The sequence below is a fragment of the Pelodiscus sinensis genome, chromosome 7 (genome assembly GCF_049634645.1).
Source record: "Pelodiscus sinensis isolate JC-2024 chromosome 7, ASM4963464v1, whole genome shotgun sequence".
NCBI classification, from domain to species: Eukaryota; Metazoa; Chordata; order Testudines; family Trionychidae; genus Pelodiscus; species Pelodiscus sinensis.
The window spans coordinates 15,848,254-15,867,292 of record NC_134717.1 but is presented as its reverse complement, the minus strand read 5'-3'; the positions used below and the strand labels follow the sequence as shown (position 1 = coordinate 15,867,292).

At 42.0% G+C, this 19,039-nt stretch overlaps 1 protein-coding gene across 2 annotated transcripts in view; it reads left to right on the top strand.

The window, feature by feature from the left end:
* Positions 1 to 596: 596 nt before the first annotated feature.
* Positions 597 to 19,039, top strand: part of LYPD1 (LY6/PLAUR domain containing 1) — a 28,464-nt gene continuing 10,021 nt past the window's right edge. Inside the window, exons 1-2 of one of the 2 annotated variants that reach the window (XM_075933269.1) lie at positions 597 to 870; positions 2,183 to 2,320. In XM_075933269.1, coding sequence (XP_075789384.1) covers positions 783 to 870; positions 2,183 to 2,320 — 226 coding nt within the window. In that variant the 5' untranslated portion in view covers positions 597 to 782. Of the gene's footprint in view, positions 871 to 936; positions 1,525 to 2,182; positions 2,321 to 19,039 lie in introns of those variants that run through there. The other variant, XM_025178770.2, reaches the window with a different exon arrangement.

The following is a 19,039-nucleotide window of genomic DNA, read 5'->3' as shown; positions in this document are numbered from 1 at the left end:
CTCCCCTCAGTAGATTAGGGACCGCGCGTCTGTGGCCACAGCACAGGTAACACCCTCCTCCCCGCCGCCAGGGGAGGTGTTGGGGGGAGAGTTAGGTTCGTGACCGCTTCGCTGGGGCGGACTGGGGGGGGGGGGGGGCAGGACGACTGTCCCTGCTGCGTGAGTAGCGGGCAGCACAGCCCCTGCCAGCCAGGGACGTGTGTGCTGGGGGCAGACAGCTCCCCTCCCTGCAGGCTAGGGGGAAGGAGCCCAGCTCTCCTGCAAGGAGACCCCGCCCCCACCTGCGGGCACTCCCTACCCACCACAGCCGGGAGTCTCCAGGTCGGTAGCAGCAGCTCAGCGCCGGAGCCCCGCAGCCTGCGGAGAGCAGGGTTAGCTACCTCCCTCCCCCACACAGACACCCTCCGGGGAGGCAGCACGTGCCCAGAGGCTGAGCTGCTAACCCGGGAGCCTGCCCGCGCTGGGGTGTTTGTGTCTCTTACTCCGCGGGGCGGTGGGGAGTCCCCCCCTCCCCCCACGAACTTTCTCCCGCCCCCTTCCCCGCGTGTGCCTGGCGGGAGGGGTCCCGGGCCCCTCCCCGGTCACATGGTGCGGGCGGGGGGGGGGGGGGAGAGGGAGACTTTTCTCTCGCCGACTCCCCCCCCGCTCCGGCCAGTCTCGGCTCCCAACTCCTGGCTGCAGCGCGGAGCAGGGCGGGCGATGCGGGCTCCCGGAGCTGCGCTCCGCAGCGGCGCGGGGAAGGGGCTCGGCGGCACCGCGCCTCGGCAGCCCGGCTGCTTCTGATGCGCCGCGCAGCCCGGGGCCCCGGCTCCACGAGGATGTGGCTCCTCTTCGGCGCCGCAACTTTCTGGGGACTAGTCCTGGCGCCAGGTAGGCGGCAGCGGGGAGCCGCAGGGCAGCCCGCCCCCGGGGAGGGGGGGTCGGGGCAGGGCGCGGCGGGGGCAGCCCCGGCTCTGGCCGCACCAGCTCCCGCCCCGCTGCAAACTTCGCGCTGCCCTGCAACAGCTGCAACTCCGCGGGCAAGGCGGCTCCCGGCACTGCGCCCCGCGCCGAGCCCAGCCTCGCTGGCAGCCCGCCCTCCCTGGGCCGGGTACCCGCCCCGCGCCGCTCTCCCGCCGGGATCGGCTCCTCTGCCCAGCACCGAGGCCAGCTCCTCGCGGGGCGCCTGGCTCCCGGTCCCCGCTAGCGCCGGTGGGCGATTGCCCGGAGAACAGCCTCGCTCGGGCTCGTTTCCAGCAGCCCCTAGCATCGAGCCCAGCCCCGCTGTGTGGTGCCTCGGATCAGCTCAGTTTTGGGGGGCCCCTGCCAGCCTCCGCCCTGGGAGCAGCGCCTGTGTGAACCGAATCGGCGTCGTCAGCCAGACTTGGGCCCCCCCCTGGCATTTTGCTGCCCCACACAACTGAGCTCCGTGGGATGCCCGAGGGACCAGCTCTACTAGGGTCCCCTTCGAGATGCATGGGGACCAGCGGGGCGCTCTTCACGCAGCGCCCAGTTCCCTGACATGCTCGAGGACAGCTCCTCTGGGTGAGGATTTAAGGGGGAGAAGCGCTCTTCCCCGCCCCCCCCGAGCATGGAGAGCCCGTGATAATTTGCTGCACTTGGTGGTGGAGAAAGACCTAGTTTACATGATAAAAGAGGGAAGCGACGACTGCTTTGCAGCTGTAATTGTGCATGGCAAAATAGTAATTAAATCATTTGTAATTAATTAGTAGTTAAGTAAACCCGACGGCACAGATTCGAGCTGAAGCGCATCTGTTAGCCCGGTTACTCTCCCCCAAGCATAGATTGTGCTTATCCCACTGCTTTAAGGGGACGCCAGCGGGATAGAGGGGGATCGGAGCAAGCCGGGTCGGTGGGTAAGTGGTATGAGTTTCATTTCAGTACTGTTTTTTGTACTCTGCCCCCTGCTGGCTGCAACATTTGCTGTTGCTCTCCAGGGGGTTAGATAATTCAAAAGTGAGTGGATGGCTAGGCATTGCTTGGCTCCTGTAGACTCCCTGCTTGTACATAGTTAGCTGATTATAAAATGCTGGGTACTTCTGACGCAGGTTTGGAAACAAATCTTTTGACAAGATCCATATTTTTGTTTTGGTGCTAGATAGGAACAGCAGAGTGAAAAAAAATATGTATCATTTTTTTGGCATATGCAGATCTACTCTGAGAGCCACTCTCTCTGTTCCAGGGTTTGGTCTGCAAATACAGTGTTACCAGTGTGAAGAATTCCAGCTAAATAATGACTGTTCTGCTCCAGAATTCATTGTGAACTGTACAGTGAATGTTCAAGACATGTGCCAGAAAGAAGTGATGGAAAAAAGTTCTGGTAAGAACTTAATAATTACACTCTTTCTGCTTTATTTAGTATTGTTTAGAGCTCTTAGCTCCATATGTTCATTTTCTCTAGCATAATTTTTTTTTTTTTTTAGCTTAAGGCCTTTTATGTTAGCACTAAAGGGATTTTAACTCTAATGTATTGTATTTCTCAGCTACTTTACAGCACAATAAGGTTAATAATTTTCCTTTAAAAATGAAAACATTGAATCTTACAGGACAAATGTTAATAAAGCTGTTAAAATATGGTCTTTATGGGTCTCAGATTTAGTTTCACAGTATTAGAAAATTAATAGCAAGTGAGTTTAATCTCATTATAGTTAATTACATGGGCCTTTCCCAAGAGATGGAGGAAAAGTGCATCAGATTAGTTATTCTTTTCGTTATTTACTCCAGCAATTCACATAAAGTAAAAGTTGTTTTTATGGAATAGGAAGCTGAGCTATGGGATTTTATCCATAGATGAAGACAGGGTGCAGGGACAGATAGGCCAATGATTGGTAAGATCATAGTGGAAGTCAAGTGGACAAGGCTAAAAGAATTTATTGAGTATATGGAAGTTATCTTTAAAAATTCATTAGGGGCTCTACTACATTTGTGTTTAATTTTAGAATACGTTGCACTGCTTTTAGGTTTTATTCAAAGATCACTAATACTTTCAAGAGGAAGCCAGCCATAGTTGTTGTTCTCTCACTAAATCATCTCTGGGTGATGCTGTAAACCAATTCATTACATCAAATACTTCAAGATTTTTTCAGAGATTTTTTTGGGGGGGGACAGGAGGAGGGCAGTTGTTTTGTGTGTTAAACTTCAGGACAGGTCACACTCACCTCACTTAGTAAAAAGTCCCAGCTTTATCAGAGACTTTTTTGGGTTGGGCACTGTGATAGAGGAAAATTGCATGGCTGGTTGCTATTTCATACAGCTTCCTGCTCCTATCATAGCCTTGAGTTGTGATGTTTGCAGGGGCAGAAGGCGCTGGAATACTTCTGTCTCTCAGGAGTTCCTCAAATTAGGTATGACCCTGATGGGTCATGGTTCAGGTTGAGGAGCCCAACTACAAAAGACAGGAATACAGAAGCTGTATGTAGATGGGAGTATGTAGTACTGCTGATTTGACAGGACAGTATCTTGGATGGATATAGTGGCTCACAGCTGAGGGCAACAATTTATACATACCTGTTGATTAAGGGCAGTACTATATAGGATTGTTGTGGTATTTATGTTACCAAAGTTGCAGTCTTTCTCCTTCCAACAATACCAGATTCCCTCTGTTAATAAGAAATGTAAATAGAGCTACAGGTCTTGAAATATAAAACAGTTCCTATATTAAAAAAGTTATTGCAATTACAGTCTTCCACAGACCTAAGTGAAATTTACCACCGTGTTCATCAGCAACTCTGCTCTTATGGTTAGCTATAAATTAATGCCCTGACAACACTCCTGTCATCTGAAGAAGTGGATTGTGCCCATGAAAGCTCATGATACCATCTACATGTTTTGTTAGTCTTTAAGGTGCAACTACACTATTGGTTGTTTTTTTTAATCTTGAGAAAGTCCAACACACTTGGGACCTGTCCAGTGCTGAAGCAGAGAATTTGCCAGACCATGGGAAGTCAATATTGTCTAGCAGCATTACTAACACTTCCAATGCTTACTGGACTCTCAGAAGACATTTGGGGATAAATTAGAGCTAATACTGAGAGCCAGGACTGGTGGCTGTAAACAAACTTTATGGGTCTGCAGGAAACTTGGCTATGCCCATGATAACTGGACATCCAACTATCTACCATAGATATTGCCGGATCAAAGCATGCCAGAGTACAGAGGTTCAACCTGTAATAAAATTTCCTCTTTTATAAACAGAGAATCTCATGGTTGGCATTTGTCCTCAATGCAGGTAACACACATAATGCACTTTTAACTACTTTGTAAAGTATTTGGAATTTGTTCTGAACAGAAAGAAAAAGATTAAGGGAAGGCTAGTTGCCATTCAGTAAGATAACTCAATTTTAAATTGTGAACATATTTTGGGTAAAAATACTTTTTTTTTTCTTTTTACTTCAAACTTGACTATCTTCTTACTCAGAAAAGGTGATAGAGGTTGAGACAGGTGTGGGTTGTTAGGTTTTTGGGACGCATGCATAATTTTAGACAAATATTTGAAATGAAGTTTGAAGGCTTTGTCATGTGAACACCCAATAATCTTTTAAATAGGTTTGAATGGATGATGTGAAGGAATTTGAAGTACAATAAAAATCCTATATAGTCAAATATAAATCCCACCCAATAAACATGTCAAGTAGCCGTATTTAACTCTTCCGCTTTCTTTGCTCTTATCTCCTTCCATTGCCACATTTTTATTCAAATTTCAAACTATAGTAGCCTCCAAAGAAACATCTATAACCTTGTTATCAGTTGAATGTTAGGCAAAAAAGTGTTTGCAGACATTCTTACGCAACAAATGATTTACATAAATGAATAAGTATCCAAAAGATTTAAGAGGCAGCCTCTCACATAGGTACTCACATAGCATAACTGAATAGTTCATATTTAAAACATCAGATTAACAACTCATTTTGCAAACTGTCTGATTAAGCGTGTGAGCCTATGTTAAATTGAAAATATGAACAATTGTGATTGGGTACTAAAAATGTATGACTACATAAACTTGTCTTTACCACTTCAAAGAAACTGGCTTGCAATAGATGAACATCTTTAATGAAATGTTCTTTCTCTTCTTTTACCTGGACAAGATTACATTGCCTATAATGAAAGTCTCTGGACTGACATTTGAATTTTCCCATAGATGCCTGTCATGCAGTGCATAGCAGGCTACAGTTCATTCTTACTTGGCTTTATTCTATAAATGCAGTGCTTACTCATTTTAAGTTAGAGAGTTATAAATTCTAGTGAGGAAGTAAATTTAATTGTTAACTTATCTATTCCAAATTGAGTGAAATTTGTGGTACAGGTTAAGCTTCTTTCCTATCTACTCAGTCAGTTCCAAAAAGGATTGGTTATAAAGCAAGGAGGATTCAGTAATCATCTCATTTTTTTTCTAACTGATATTTAAATACGTGTAAAATAAAATGTCTCATTCTCACAAATTACACTTAAACATTCATTATTTATAAGGGCATTTTAAAACTCAGTTTTAAGTGCTTATCATTGAAAACGGAAAATTATTTCAAACCTTGATTTTCATTTTGTAATAATATTTGAGTTTGAATTTTAAACCCAGTATATAAAGAATGTGCATTTGCATTTACTTGCCAGTGTGATCTTGTAATTAAAGTTTTTTCCTCTTGACTAGATACAGTAAAAAGAGTATAATTTAATTTTTATAGACTAGCCAATTTCTGCCTTTACTAAAATATAGCTCTGTCAGTAAGCAAAATGTTACAGGTTTTCCTAAACCTTATTTAACAGTTAAATGTAGTATATTGATATAAAGTTCATGGTCTGAAACAGTAACTTAATAGACCTAGTCACCCATCCTTTGCAACATACATTAATCTAGTTGTCTATTTTGCAGTCAAGGGAGTCACTGATTTACATGCTGTGATATGTATATATTATAAACAGGTAGGCAATGACTATTTTCGTACATATTAGTGGTCATTAAGTTTAACAATGACAGTTCAGTGGTTCAATTTTACTCTCTCATTGATAATACAAAGGAGAGCTGCAATTCTAAAAAGCATTGCTCGTTTATATTGTACACCTTTGCTTAAATCTTACTTTAGTCAAGGCAAACTCCTGTTTATTGAAGCTAAAATGAAACGTAAGCTACATTTAAACTTTTTGCAAAGCTTTCTCAAAATGCAGGTATAGAATGAACTTTAATAAATATGTGTCATCCCTAGATAAGAAATTCTAACAATCCCATGTCAAGTGTGACATTTTGCAAAAAAACAAAAAAGTTTAAAAAATCTTGGATTTTCATGATAGTAATGAATCCGCATATTGCTATCATTCATATTTAAATCTGAACAATGTAATTAGTATCAACCAGATGTTTCCGCTAATATTACAAATTAGCTCTATTTCCTAATTAAAACAATAATAATCATTGAAAGTATTTGGATGGTGAAGCAATAAAACAGGTACTTAGATGGGGTGACTTTTCTGAATGAGCCAACTGTCTCCCACTCCCCCCAACACACATCTTCTCTTACTATATCTGTTTATATTGCAGTACTACCTAGAGAACCCATTCAAAATGTGCAGCATTGGAGACTTCATGAAGTAAATGACAAAAATGTTCCAAGTTTTAGTTAGTTTCACATTTATTTATGCATTTTGCAATACTAAATTATAGGCAGGAATGTTAACATTACTGGCCTCCAGTAGGAGATACAAAAGTGCCATATTTCATTACAGAGAATGCACTTTGCCAACTCATTAGTTAACCTACTCTTTAAAAAGCGTCAATACTTCTTTTTGTTATAAAGAAGAATGGTGAGCTCTGGAGGAGGCACTGGAGACCAAATCAAATACCTTTGGTGCCATAGAAACTAACATAAAGGATAGGTTTTTAAGGTTAGCTTACTAGCGGAAGAAGCAGTTGATATTTGCAATCAGATTACGTAGATAAAATATTTGATGAATCAGAGTTCTCCATGATATTAATTCCATTTGCAACTGTTTCAGGAAAACATTGGAAACTGATTTTTATACCGATTTTGAGCAGGAAAACTACAAAGCCACTGCCTTTCAAACTGAAAGTGATAATACAAGAACAAAGAAATCTAATTCATGCTTCTTTCCTTTGGAGAGAATCAAAATGTTGCAGTTATTCATATGCTTATTAAATATAAATAAAACAAATTCTAAGAAATACAGCTTTTCTTCTGTGGGTGACAAGTGAACTGACCACCTGGGGCTTGATGCAAAATCCACAGAAGCCAAGAGGAATTGATCTTTCCAGTGACTTTGGTGGGCTTTGGATTAGGACCATGGGCTACAAAGAGATACAGAAATGTAGCACATACAGAAACCAATTAAATCTCCAAATGGAGAAAACAGTACAGCCAGCATCAAGATGTGGCACAAGGCAGTTTCTCATCACTATAAATAACAATGTTTTAAAAAATAGACTAAACCCTACAAAAAGAGCAGAGTAGAAGGAAACAATGAGAGGAGACAAATCAAAGGAAAAAGCTGAACAAATGTAAAATTCCTAGACCCTCTCTATGCTCAGTAGGTATAACAGGCTTTGCATTTTTAAAACAAGGCTTTATGCTTTTGCTACCTCTTTGTTATGTAGCTTGTAAATCTGTTTTCACTGTTTCTGCTACACCATTCACCTAATCATACCTACAATAGAAATGCTGCATGGAAAAATCCAAAAAGAGTTTTTTCAATAGGCTTTACAGAAAAAAGTTTTTCAAACTCCACCTTGCTATCTAGAGAAATTTAGATTGATAGTTTCCTTGTAAGTGAAGTCACCTTCAACTTCATTAATTCAATACATCTGTAATAAAAGGTTTTCTTTTTAAAAAAAAATTTACAGCAGCATTTCTCATGCATGCACTTGTATAAAATACTGCAGTATAATTAAAGCAATTATTGTAATTGTACACTTAAAGTAGTGCATAGGAACATTGGGAATATGATAATCATTTCACTGGTGAATTTTAATTGCTGTTTCTAAGGCTCTCCATGACACTGATGGCCAAGTCCCTTCTTTTATCAAGCAGAGGGAAACTGATGTTTAAGTTCTACCACCACTAATCCTACATAACACCTTTTCTTTGATGCTGCATTGAAGTTGCACCACATCAAAGGTTCTTAAGGGTTACACAGTGCACGACACCCACTGATTCAAGCACCAGTTACACACTGGCATTCAGGGGAGAGTGCACCCTCTGTGCCTTTATTGACAAAATATTACAATAGCCAACAATGTTTAACATCTTCAGAATCTCTCTGGGTATTACAAATTGCAGAAAGGCATATATACCAATTTCTACAATGGTTTCAGATTTGGGTATTTTTTTAAAAAACAATGTGAAAATTAATTAAAGTCTTTTGCTTAATAACTCAGTGCAGTTGAGCATAAGGAGGAGAATGAAGAGCTGCACATGAGCTTCATTTTGATATTTTCAAAATAGTATAAAACTTATAATACATTATATATAGTCCAATATATTTTTTAAAATTTTTTATAAAGTGACTTGGTGCCTGACATTGTTAGCAGCTAGGAACTTGTTCTGCACTATCAGTTACTCAACGGAATCAACGCATAGTAATCAATATCCACAGTAGCTAGTTCCTTTTTATTGTGGGTGTGAATAAAAGCTTGCATATGAAAAAAGGAATTATAGTATATGTCATTAACTTTCACTATATGCTATAAACTTTGAGCTGTTGATATATTACCATTGAGAAAATGTTTTTAGATGCCAAAGCTGTAGGGCATGTTCTCTTATTAATAAATTGCTTTCAGTCTTTTGGTTGCCTACAACACTGCAAAGCAAGCAGGAGATAAACTGAATTAAATGCATTAGATAAGGTGAAACCATGGAGAGTTTGTAATAAATGGCTTTTTTGTTTGTGTGCTTTTAAACATAATGATGGAGCTAGCAGTGGACTTCAAGTAATTTATGACTTGAAAACCATGAAAAGGATCCAAATGCAAAAAGTGATGAAGTGTTGTATTATTTTAAGGAAGTTTTGATATCTGGTCCAGTGAACTTCATTTCTCACAGGGCATGGACAATAGCTTTTTATGGTTTTCTGTTTCTGGGCCTTTATGAAAAATATGTACAGTGGTGCCTATAGGCTCGTATTGCTGAGCTCTGTCAGTTTTGAGATCGTGCCTCACGTTTCACATAAAATGAATCTGAATTTCAAAACCAATTTCCAGTGACCTGCCCAGATCTTCCTCTAGCTCCCGGGGAGCTAAACACAAGCAAGTATATTTAATGACAACAGTGTAGTTATTTTCATTTTATAATATGGGCATTTGTCAGCAAAACTGAGAGAAACTGCAAATGCAATGTCCACAGTACATGGTGTTCTGATGGTGGTATTACCAGTGACTCTTTCAGTGTGAACTAAAAATCATTCACTCCCCCATCCTCCCCAAACCAATGGCCTCATCCTGAAGTTGACAGCAGGATCAGGTTCTAAAGCAATAAAAGGGCAACAGTTCACCAAGGTTAGCCTCTGGCATGCCTCTGTCTTTATGTTCACCTGCATTTCTTCAGGTACCAGCGATTGCACCTCCCATTGGCCAGGAACAGTGATCCACAGCCAATGGGAGCTATGATCCCCAATACCTGTGGAGGCACAGATAACTACAACGGTGTGGGGGCCCGGCAGGGGCTAACCTTGGCAGATCAGATCCAGCCCGTGGGCTGGTCTTTGCCCATCCCTGTCCTAAAGTGTTAAACATCAAAAATCAGCAGTAGAATATATATTTAGATTTAAACCATAAAGACATACTTTAAACCACAAAATACTCATAAATTAGGTCCTTCTTTGTTTTCCCATTAAAGGTTGAATGCAGGTTTCTGTGTTAAACTTGCAAGAGCTGAGGACGTTGGATCCTATCCTACAAATATGTAACTATGTATACTGACAAATAGCTTTACCCATGCAAATAGATCCACTAAATTTAATAGAGCTCTTGAAAAATATTTAGACTATTCAGAAGCATAAAATTATTTATTTGTGTAAATGTGTGCAGGATTGGGGCCATTTAACGCTCAAAATAACATAATGGCTCTGGCTGCCTAATTCAGTTTACAGGATTAGTACTGTAATCAATAATTGCAAGTAAAATGCTAAATTCTGATCCTGAAAGGTAAGACGCATGAGTTAATCCGTAATACTAAAACGAGAATATATTTTGATCTCAATATCCATGACAGTTTTCTACCATGTAGAAAGAAAAGACAGATGATGAATGCACAAGCCAACTTTACTTGAAAAGTTGTACAATTTACCACTTGGCTGCCAGTAAATTGTGAAGAAGAAAGAGCTACAGCAGCAGAAAATAAAAGGTTAAGATTGAAAAATGAAAGTCGAGGTCTGACTAAAATGTAATTGTTTATAATTGTATTTGGCATTTACTAAAAATGTCTGTCTGTTAATACAGAAAAACCAGGTATTACTCTTAGACTTTGCTAATCAATGCATATTTTTAGTAGTTTAATGCCTCACTTGCGCTTTGTGAAGCTGCAAGCAATAGGATGGATTTTCCTGGGTCATTATTTAGAACAACATTAACAAGCCAGTTTTGCTTGAGATTTGCAGTGCCATAATTGGAAGGCATGATTTGATGCTATGTTCTTCAATACTGTAAAATAAATCACAGTAATCTAGTCCCTTGTCCCCTCTATCCAGCAATTATCCTGTTTGCATCTAAGAACGTGTTCAGCTCTAAAAGACATGGGCATAGCAGAGAGGTCAGAAAGTGGGTAATCAAGCATCTTATAAAAAAAGGTGTGTTGCTTAAGACCACCTCTTAATATTGTATTTGTACAAATGCTTTAAAAATCAAGACCCTCAATAAAACTTCTTTAAAAATTAGTTGCTGCAATCAGTCCAACCTTAAATTAAAAATGGAAAGCTATTTGGGGCTTGTCTGCATCAGGAGTTATTCAGGATGCAGTCAAGAATACGTCTGAAATGAGTGTCCAGACATGGAGTTATATTAAAAAATAGCTATTACACTTTACATTAATACTCTGCCTTAAGCCAAATTAACACTCAAATCATACAAGCTCTTAGGAAGAAAACACTAAAATAATGGATGTCGTTTCCATAACTACGCTACCTAAGAATCTAATTGTAATTGATATACCTGCTGCTTAATACATTCATAGGTTCCAGTTCTGGAATCCTTACTAGTAATGAAATGAAGATGTGGGAGGGGAAACGGTGGGTCTTGGTTTTAAAGCACAGGTCTCGGAGACATGAGAACTAAGTTCTGTCTCTGGTCATGCCGCAGGTTTCAGATCATTTAACCTCATGCCTCGTATGCCTCATCTATAAATTGAGGATCACAATTCAATATAGTGAAGATTAATTAGATATTTATTTAAGCACTCTAAGATGCGCTCATGAAGTGTAGTACATAAGTACAATTGTTATTAAAACTTAATTAGCTTCAGTGGGAGTTTTGAGAGGATAGAGACTGAAAAAATAGTCTAAAATAAAACCGTAATTTAGAGCACTTTTGTGCACACATGCTTGTGTAAAATTAAAAACATGCCCAGTTTTCATCTCTTCCAAGCAGGTTACTTTGCACTGGTTTGAGTCTTGCATATTAAATTATTGTAACAACTGTAGCTCTTGAACATTAATCTAGGCGTTTATAAGCTGGTTTGGAATATAAGCTTTCTTTTTGAAAAATAATGCTGGGAAATGTTCCTTTTCCATCTTCAGGAGGTGGCACATTCTAATACATGTGGGACCTTATTGGATACAGTATTCATAAAGATTGAGCTCTGACTTACAGGAAAAAACTCCCAAAAAGACTTGTTGCATCAGATCACTGCATAATGAATCTTGTGAACAAATATGAGATGAACAGGGATGCTTATAACCATTGCCTGCTGAGTGTGATGTTTTGTCCTTCGCTAGACTGCCTAGAGCAGCGGTGGACAACCTGTGGGCTTTATGCAACCCATTGGGGTTCCATGTCCGGCCCTTTTTCCCCCCTCCCCACACCTCTCGTGCACTGGGGCACTGGCATCCTGCACTGCCTGCTCCTCCCGCTCCCTCCTAGCACTTTCAGAGTACCATGTCAGCTGATTCACTTGCCATCCCGCTATTCCGCTTCCCTCCCAGAGCATGAATGCGGCAAATCTGCCGTTCGCAGCTGTTGAAACTCTTGGAGGGAGGGGGATGAGTGGGGATGGCGCACAAATCAACAGATTCATGGTGCTCCAAAAGTACTGGGAGGGCAGAGGGCAGAGGAGGAGTAAGAAGTGGGGGGGGGCTCCAATGCATGAGAGATGCAAGGGAGCAGAGAGGGGATGCGTAGGCCACAGGTGGAACCCCAGGGAGTTTCCACCACTGCCATCATGCAGCCCACTGAGATGAAGGAGGGCTACTCATGCCACCCACTCACTAGTCCTGGTTGCCCAGCACTGACCTACGATGTGTCTAGACTATAAGGTTTTTTCCAAAAAAAGTGGCCTTTTTTTAAAAAACCTTCCCCTGCGTCTAGACTGCTGTCGTGGTCTTTCGAAAGTAAATCAAAAGAATATGGCAGTTTTTTTGACCACGGAAAACCTCAGTTTATGAGGAAGAACGCCTTTTTTCGAAAGTGCTCTTTTGAAAAAAGGCGTATATAATGCAAACTGTGCTTTTTCGAAAGAGAGCATTCATACTGCCTAGGTGCTCTCTTTTGAAAAAGCGGCTTGCTTTTTTGAAAGTACTGGTTGTAGTCTAGATGCTCGTTTTCGAAAGAGGCTTTTTCTAAAGTATCTTTCAAAAAAGCCTCTTTCGAAAGAGGTTTGCAGTCTAGACGAAGCCCTAGAGAGTAATAAGTCTGCTATAGCCTTTAGTAAGAAGCACATGACTTGTAGCTTATGCAGAAGAGGATCATTTGCTCAGCTTTAGTGAGCCTACATTCAAGTCTTCCCCCCAATCACCAGGGTTTGTCAGTGTTACACTGAGCTTGATAAACCAGTGAGTGGGAAAGATGGTTTATGTCAAAGCCAACCTACTCTGTTACAAAGGCTGCACTAGTTCATCTATGGTAGTGTCCACTAGAGCAGGCTAATCCTCTACTCTAACCTCTTATGCCTTTTTCCAGTCTGTTTTTGACCATCTGTGAATGTATAAAAACACCTGAACTCTAAATAATCAAGCCCTATATTGTTTCATATAAGCCAAAAGTCATCATTAATGATTTCTATACATCAAAATTATATGTTCTTATTCTGGGACTACAATAAAGGTGGGGTTAACAAGGAAGGGCTGCATAGATTGAGTGTTGCTGTTCAATATATTACCGTGTATTTGTGAACACGGTGAGCCGATAAGCATGGTTACACACACGCGCACCCTGCTGCTGTTGTATTAGAGACAGCGGGAAGGGTGGGGGAGGTGGGAGCTGTTCCTCATGAGGAACCAGCTTTTAAGCTGGTTCTATATGCATCCTGGCTCCTATGGAGCCTCTTGCTCCCTCCCCCCTGCTGTTTTAAAAGTCCACTCCCAACAAGCACCAGCTCCCATGGGGCTGCCTGCCTCCCCGTGCTGTGACCTGATAGAGAGGCAGCATCATGGTGGGGTTGACAGGTGGGAGCTGGTAGGCGTGGGAAACTGGCCTTCAAACCAGCTCCTCATGCCTATCAGCTCCTCCAGAGCTGCCTGGCCCCTGCACTGCTGCCTCTGTATCAGGGAAGTGAGGAAGCAACTGGGAGCCAGCTTCCCTCGAGCACCAGCTCCCACCTGCCCCCATGCGAGTAAATGTGTAATCTCTAAAAAAAATTAAGTGGTTACATGATGATGCAAATAAACGTATTTTAACATCCCTAGTTGCTATGCCTGTCATTTAGGTTTCATGCCAACAAGTGGAATCTGCAGCTCTGACTTAGGTGCCTAAGGTCCCTGGACAATGCATGGAGAGTGTAGGGGTATGTCTAGACTGTGGGGGTTTTCTGGGATACCAACGGTATCCGAGAGAAACTCCACCGCATCCAGGGAACGCGTTTGCTCTTCCACTTTTTTTGGCAGAAGAGCAAATGCACTTTCGGGGAGTCCTGTATATCTCGTTCTACAAGGAATAAGGGCTCCGCTGAAGGAGGAAAAGCCTTAGGAAAAAGCTACGCAAATTGCAGAGTGTAATTTGCATAGCTTTTTCCGAAAAAAAGGCTATAGTGTAGACCTAGCCTAGGTAGACATACATCAAGTCTGAGTGCTTCAGGAAAAACCCCTCATAACCTTGCAGATTTCTCCAGATCCCAAAATAGAAAAATTCAGAAGAACAAGAGGTGAGTCCATTTAGGATGCTAGTAAAACAAAGGTGACATAAGAATGCTTTATCACCATATAAACTTTGTATTAAATCTTGTCTTTATGAACACATGCAATAACACCCTAGACAGATATAATCAATCATGAATATGCAGCATTACAGTGAGGCTAATTATTATTACCTATTTCACATGATGTGTGCATGTGCATCTGATTCAGATGAGCTTGACTGAGGCAATAGTTAGTTTTGCAGCCTTTTGACAAGTAGCACATTCAAGAATACAACAGCAGCTTTATATGAGTTTCTGCCTTGTGTCTCTTTTTCTTTACAAAAGCCTATTGGAGGAATAGTTATCTAGGGACTTGGGGAAGTTTTTATATTATTTAATAGCACAACGATCAGAAAAAATTATGATGCAAAAAGTGAATTAGAATTATAGAAATGTCTATTTTAGGACCTATTTAATATAAAGGCATTTGCTCTTTATTTAATTTTGCTTTTAGGCCAGATTTCTAAGGGGACTTAAGGCCAGAGACTCTCACTTCAGATGGTTACATCCAGTGTTTAGTCACCACTGGTATTTACAGACCCTTTGCTTAGCTGCTATCTTCCTCCTAAATTCACTAAGTATCTAAAATATTTATTGCCAAAATCTCTTAGGTGCCTAGGTTCCTGCTTTAGGGGATGCATGCTGCATCTCAGATAAGTACCTTCATGCCTGAAGCTGTGTCTACACTGGGAAGATTTGGCGATGAAAGTGCTGTTGACACGCAAACGTTGCCAAAAGTGACAACTGGTCAAACCAGTTTTTCTGCCTCCCATTCTCCACATTTCATGGCCACATTGCTAGCTCCCTGCTGACAGATAAAACAAAGAATTGGGAGTAAGCATCCCACTGTGCAGTATTGTGGGAAGGTAGACCTGATCCCTGCACTTCCTGGGACTCCCTCGGTGCTCTGTGAGTGTTCCAAGCTAAAGTATGTCAAAGCAGCACAGCAGTCTCTCTAGCCCTCCCCCCTGCATCTGCAGTCTCCCTGCTGCTATGTTCCTAGCAGGGCAGAATAGGATCGTTCTAATAATTTGTTCTTTCTTTGTTCCCCAAAATGGATCAGCTCACTCAATTGTCAGATACTTCCTAAAACTTTGAAGGTGGGGGGGGAGAGTTGCATGCATGCAGGGCAGCAGAGATCACAAAACACAGCACAGCCGTCAGGCATTGTGGGATAATGTTGGAAGCCAGTTTTATTGGCAAAACAAACAGCAGAGTCCATATTCGCTCTTTGCCAACAATAAAGGGAGGGGAAAAGAAAAAAGTCTCTCGCACGAGTGGAAGTTTTTTGTTGCCAAAATTGTGTTTTTCTCAACAAAAGTTGCATTGCAGTGTAATGCTCTCACTGTTTTGTCGCCAAAAGGTGACAAAATGTACCAGTGTAGACAAGGCTTAACTCTTGCCTAAACCCCTACAAGCGTCTCAAATTTAGCATTACCCTCCAGGGCCCAATGAGGTGGGTGTACTCAGGGCATGCCTAATGCTGTATAGAACAGCCTTCTTGCTGGAGAAGAGCAGCTCCTGTATACCCATCAGCCTAGTGGCTAGAGCATTCATCTGGGAGACCCTGGTATAAGGGTCTTTCTTCTGCCTATTGAGAAGGGATTTCAACATGGATGGCCTAACCACTGGACTATAGTCATTCACGTGCTCTCTTGAGATTTAATTATTTATACCCAGTGAAACCGCTTCAGCAAGAGAGCGCCCTATCAGATTATCTGATATCCAGTGTCTAGGCATTCACCTGAGAGATTGAAGTGAGGGCTCTTACATCCCATGTGAGTGTCCTCACCACTTGGCTAACGAGCTTCCAACCCAGATAGATATCTAATTCCCTTTGAGGGGGCAGGGCTCTTAACTCTTCTCCTTAGCATGTGCTACTCACAGTGGGCTCTATCATTTTATTGGCTAGTTAAGGCAACTCCCAGCTCAGCTGTGTTTTGTGGACCCCATTCTGAGATGCTTTTTTCTCCCCACACAGTGGTTGCGTCTAGACTGGCGCGTTCTTGCACAAATACTTTTAACGCAAGAGTTCCTGTCCCTGTCTACACTGCCCTCTTGCGCAAGAAAACTTGCGCAAGAGGGCTTTTTCCCCGAGTGGGAGCATCAGAGTTCTTGCGCAAGAACACTGACGATCTTATATTACATCATCCGTGTTCTTGTGCAAGAACTCGCAGCCAGTTTAGACAGCTGGCAAGAATTTGTGCAAAAGCAGCCAGTGCATAGTGCATGTGGGCCTCTAGCTCAGGGTTTGTGAATTCCACCGGAAACCGGAGCACCTGAAAGTTAGGAAGTGCATTGGTTAATCCCCTTTGTGAACCTAACACTTCATTTCTTGAAACCACACTCAATAATTATTATTCAACAAGCTAACATGCACAGGCGTTTGGGCCCAATTGTGCTCTCAGAATGCTGTGCACTGGTGGAATGCGGGATTGTTTTAAATTCAATGGAACAATTGGGCTTCTTCTATACTTGAGTGCTTCCCAATAGTTGGCTGCTTTATTGTTGTTTTCTGTTATTCTGTGTGAGCTTGTCTTTATACTATGGCTGAGCTGTTCTGCCATAAGCTCTTTAGGCCGGCGCCTTGCTTTCTATTATGTATTGAAAGCACTAGCATATTCTAGGCAGTGCCAGACAAATAAATAAAAGAAAGGTACATTAAAGGCCCAGAGAAGCAAGCGGCACCACAAAGAACAAGACATAGAAACCTTCCTTTTGCACGCCTGCAGATTCTGAGTACCTTTCTGTTTTGCTGTCTTGTGCTAGTTTGTTTTTAATAGAATGGCTGTACTAAAAAACCTGCCTGTGCAGCATGGGAATATGCCATAGTTTTTGCTCTCTGTTGCTCACTGTGTGCTTCATCTGCAGTATATGCTGTAAAGGAATCCTCAGGGTAGACATGCTTTGCTTACCTCATTTTTGAGGCAAGAATAGTGGAATCTTTACTCACAGTCAAAAAATGTGATTGTGCCGCTACTGGGGTGCAATAGGCTCTCATTTATTTCAGTGATAGGAGCGACAATCCAATTTATGCAATGAATGTCATTGTACAGGATAGGGTGTGTAGAGGACATGAAGTAGCCTCCCGGTGGAAATTCCCATTGCTGTATGAAAGGAGTACAGGAACACCAGGCAGTAGAGACCATAAGAAGATTCAATTACCACATGAGGCACTACATGATTGTCAAAACCCCCAGCTATTTAGCAATCTATTACCTGAATGAATAGTACATGCAACATTCATGTCTGCAACAATTTGTTTCAATGGGTTTTCACCTCCGTGGTTTATTGTAGTGTTGGACCTAGAAAACATTAAATGTGACTTAGCTAGTCGCTGAACATATGTCTACACTACAACTGCTGCAGCTGTGCCACTGTAGCACGTGAGTGTAGCTGCTGCCTATGTTGATGAGCAATGCTCCTCTTGGTACAGGTAATCCATTTCTCTGAGAGGTTGTACCTGAGTCAATGGAAGAGCTCATCCATGAACCCAGCACTAGTGGCACTGATAATTAGGTTGGCATAGCTATGTTTCTGAGGAGTGTGGGTTTTTCACACCTCTAAGGTGTATAGTTATACCACTGTAAGTTTTTTTATGTAGACCAGCCCTTTGCTATATGCAGTACTGTGTAGTGTGAAACAAATAAACTATACACTCTTTGAGGCAGGACATCTTAAGAGTCCAACTATCAACATAAAACAAAGCCAGAGACATGAACCACTAGCCATACTACACCTTACAGTTTTGAGCTTAGGACCCTTTGCCCTGTTTAAGATGTAAAGAGAGACTCTGAAGGGCAGCTTCATGAAGGGACTTAGGATCTCGCTGCCAGTTTTAGGAACCACTGTGATCTCCCCATTCAGTTGCCACCTATATTTTAGGCACCTATGTTTTGTGATAAAAGTTCTCATGTCTGAGCATGCACAGTGCTGCCTCAAATAGGCAACTGGATGCATAAGTTGTGCCTGTATCCCAGCATGCTGCCCATGTCTAGTTTTCCTGCAAGGCTCAGCGCGTGCTTTCTTCCACACAAAATGGAAGAGGAGGGGCAGAAGAAGTATCAGGCACTTCCCTTGAGCCCAAGGTAAACAACAAAATGATCTGGTAGCACTTTATAGACTAACTAAACATGTAGGCTACGTCTAGACTGGCATGATTTTCCGGAATTGCTTTTATCATTAAAAGCATTTTTGGAAAAGCGCGTCTAGATTGGCAGGACGCTTTTCCGCAAAAGCACATTTTGTGGAAAAGCGTCCGTGGCCAATATAGATGTGCTTTTCCGCAAAAAAGCCCTGGTCGCCATTTTCGCGATTGGGGCTTTTTTGCGGAAAACAAATCTCTGTCTACACTGGCCCTTTTGCATAAAAGTTTTTCGGAAAAAGACTTTTGCCTGAACGGGAGCAGCATAGTATTTCCGCAAAACCACTGACAATCTTACATGAGATCGTCAGTGCTTTTGTGGAAATTCAAGCGGCCAGTGTAGACAGCTGGCAAGTTTTTCCGGAAAAGTTGCTGCTTATCCAGAAAAAGTGGCCAGTCTAGACACAGCCTTAGATGTTGGGCATGAAAGCTTATGATACTATCTACATGTTTTGTTAGTCTATAAAGTACAACCAAATCATTTGTTGTTTTTTAAGTACAGACTAACTCGGCTACCCCCTGAAGCTTTAACCCAACGGTTACGGTACTGGACGATGAGATAGTCTGATGTGGT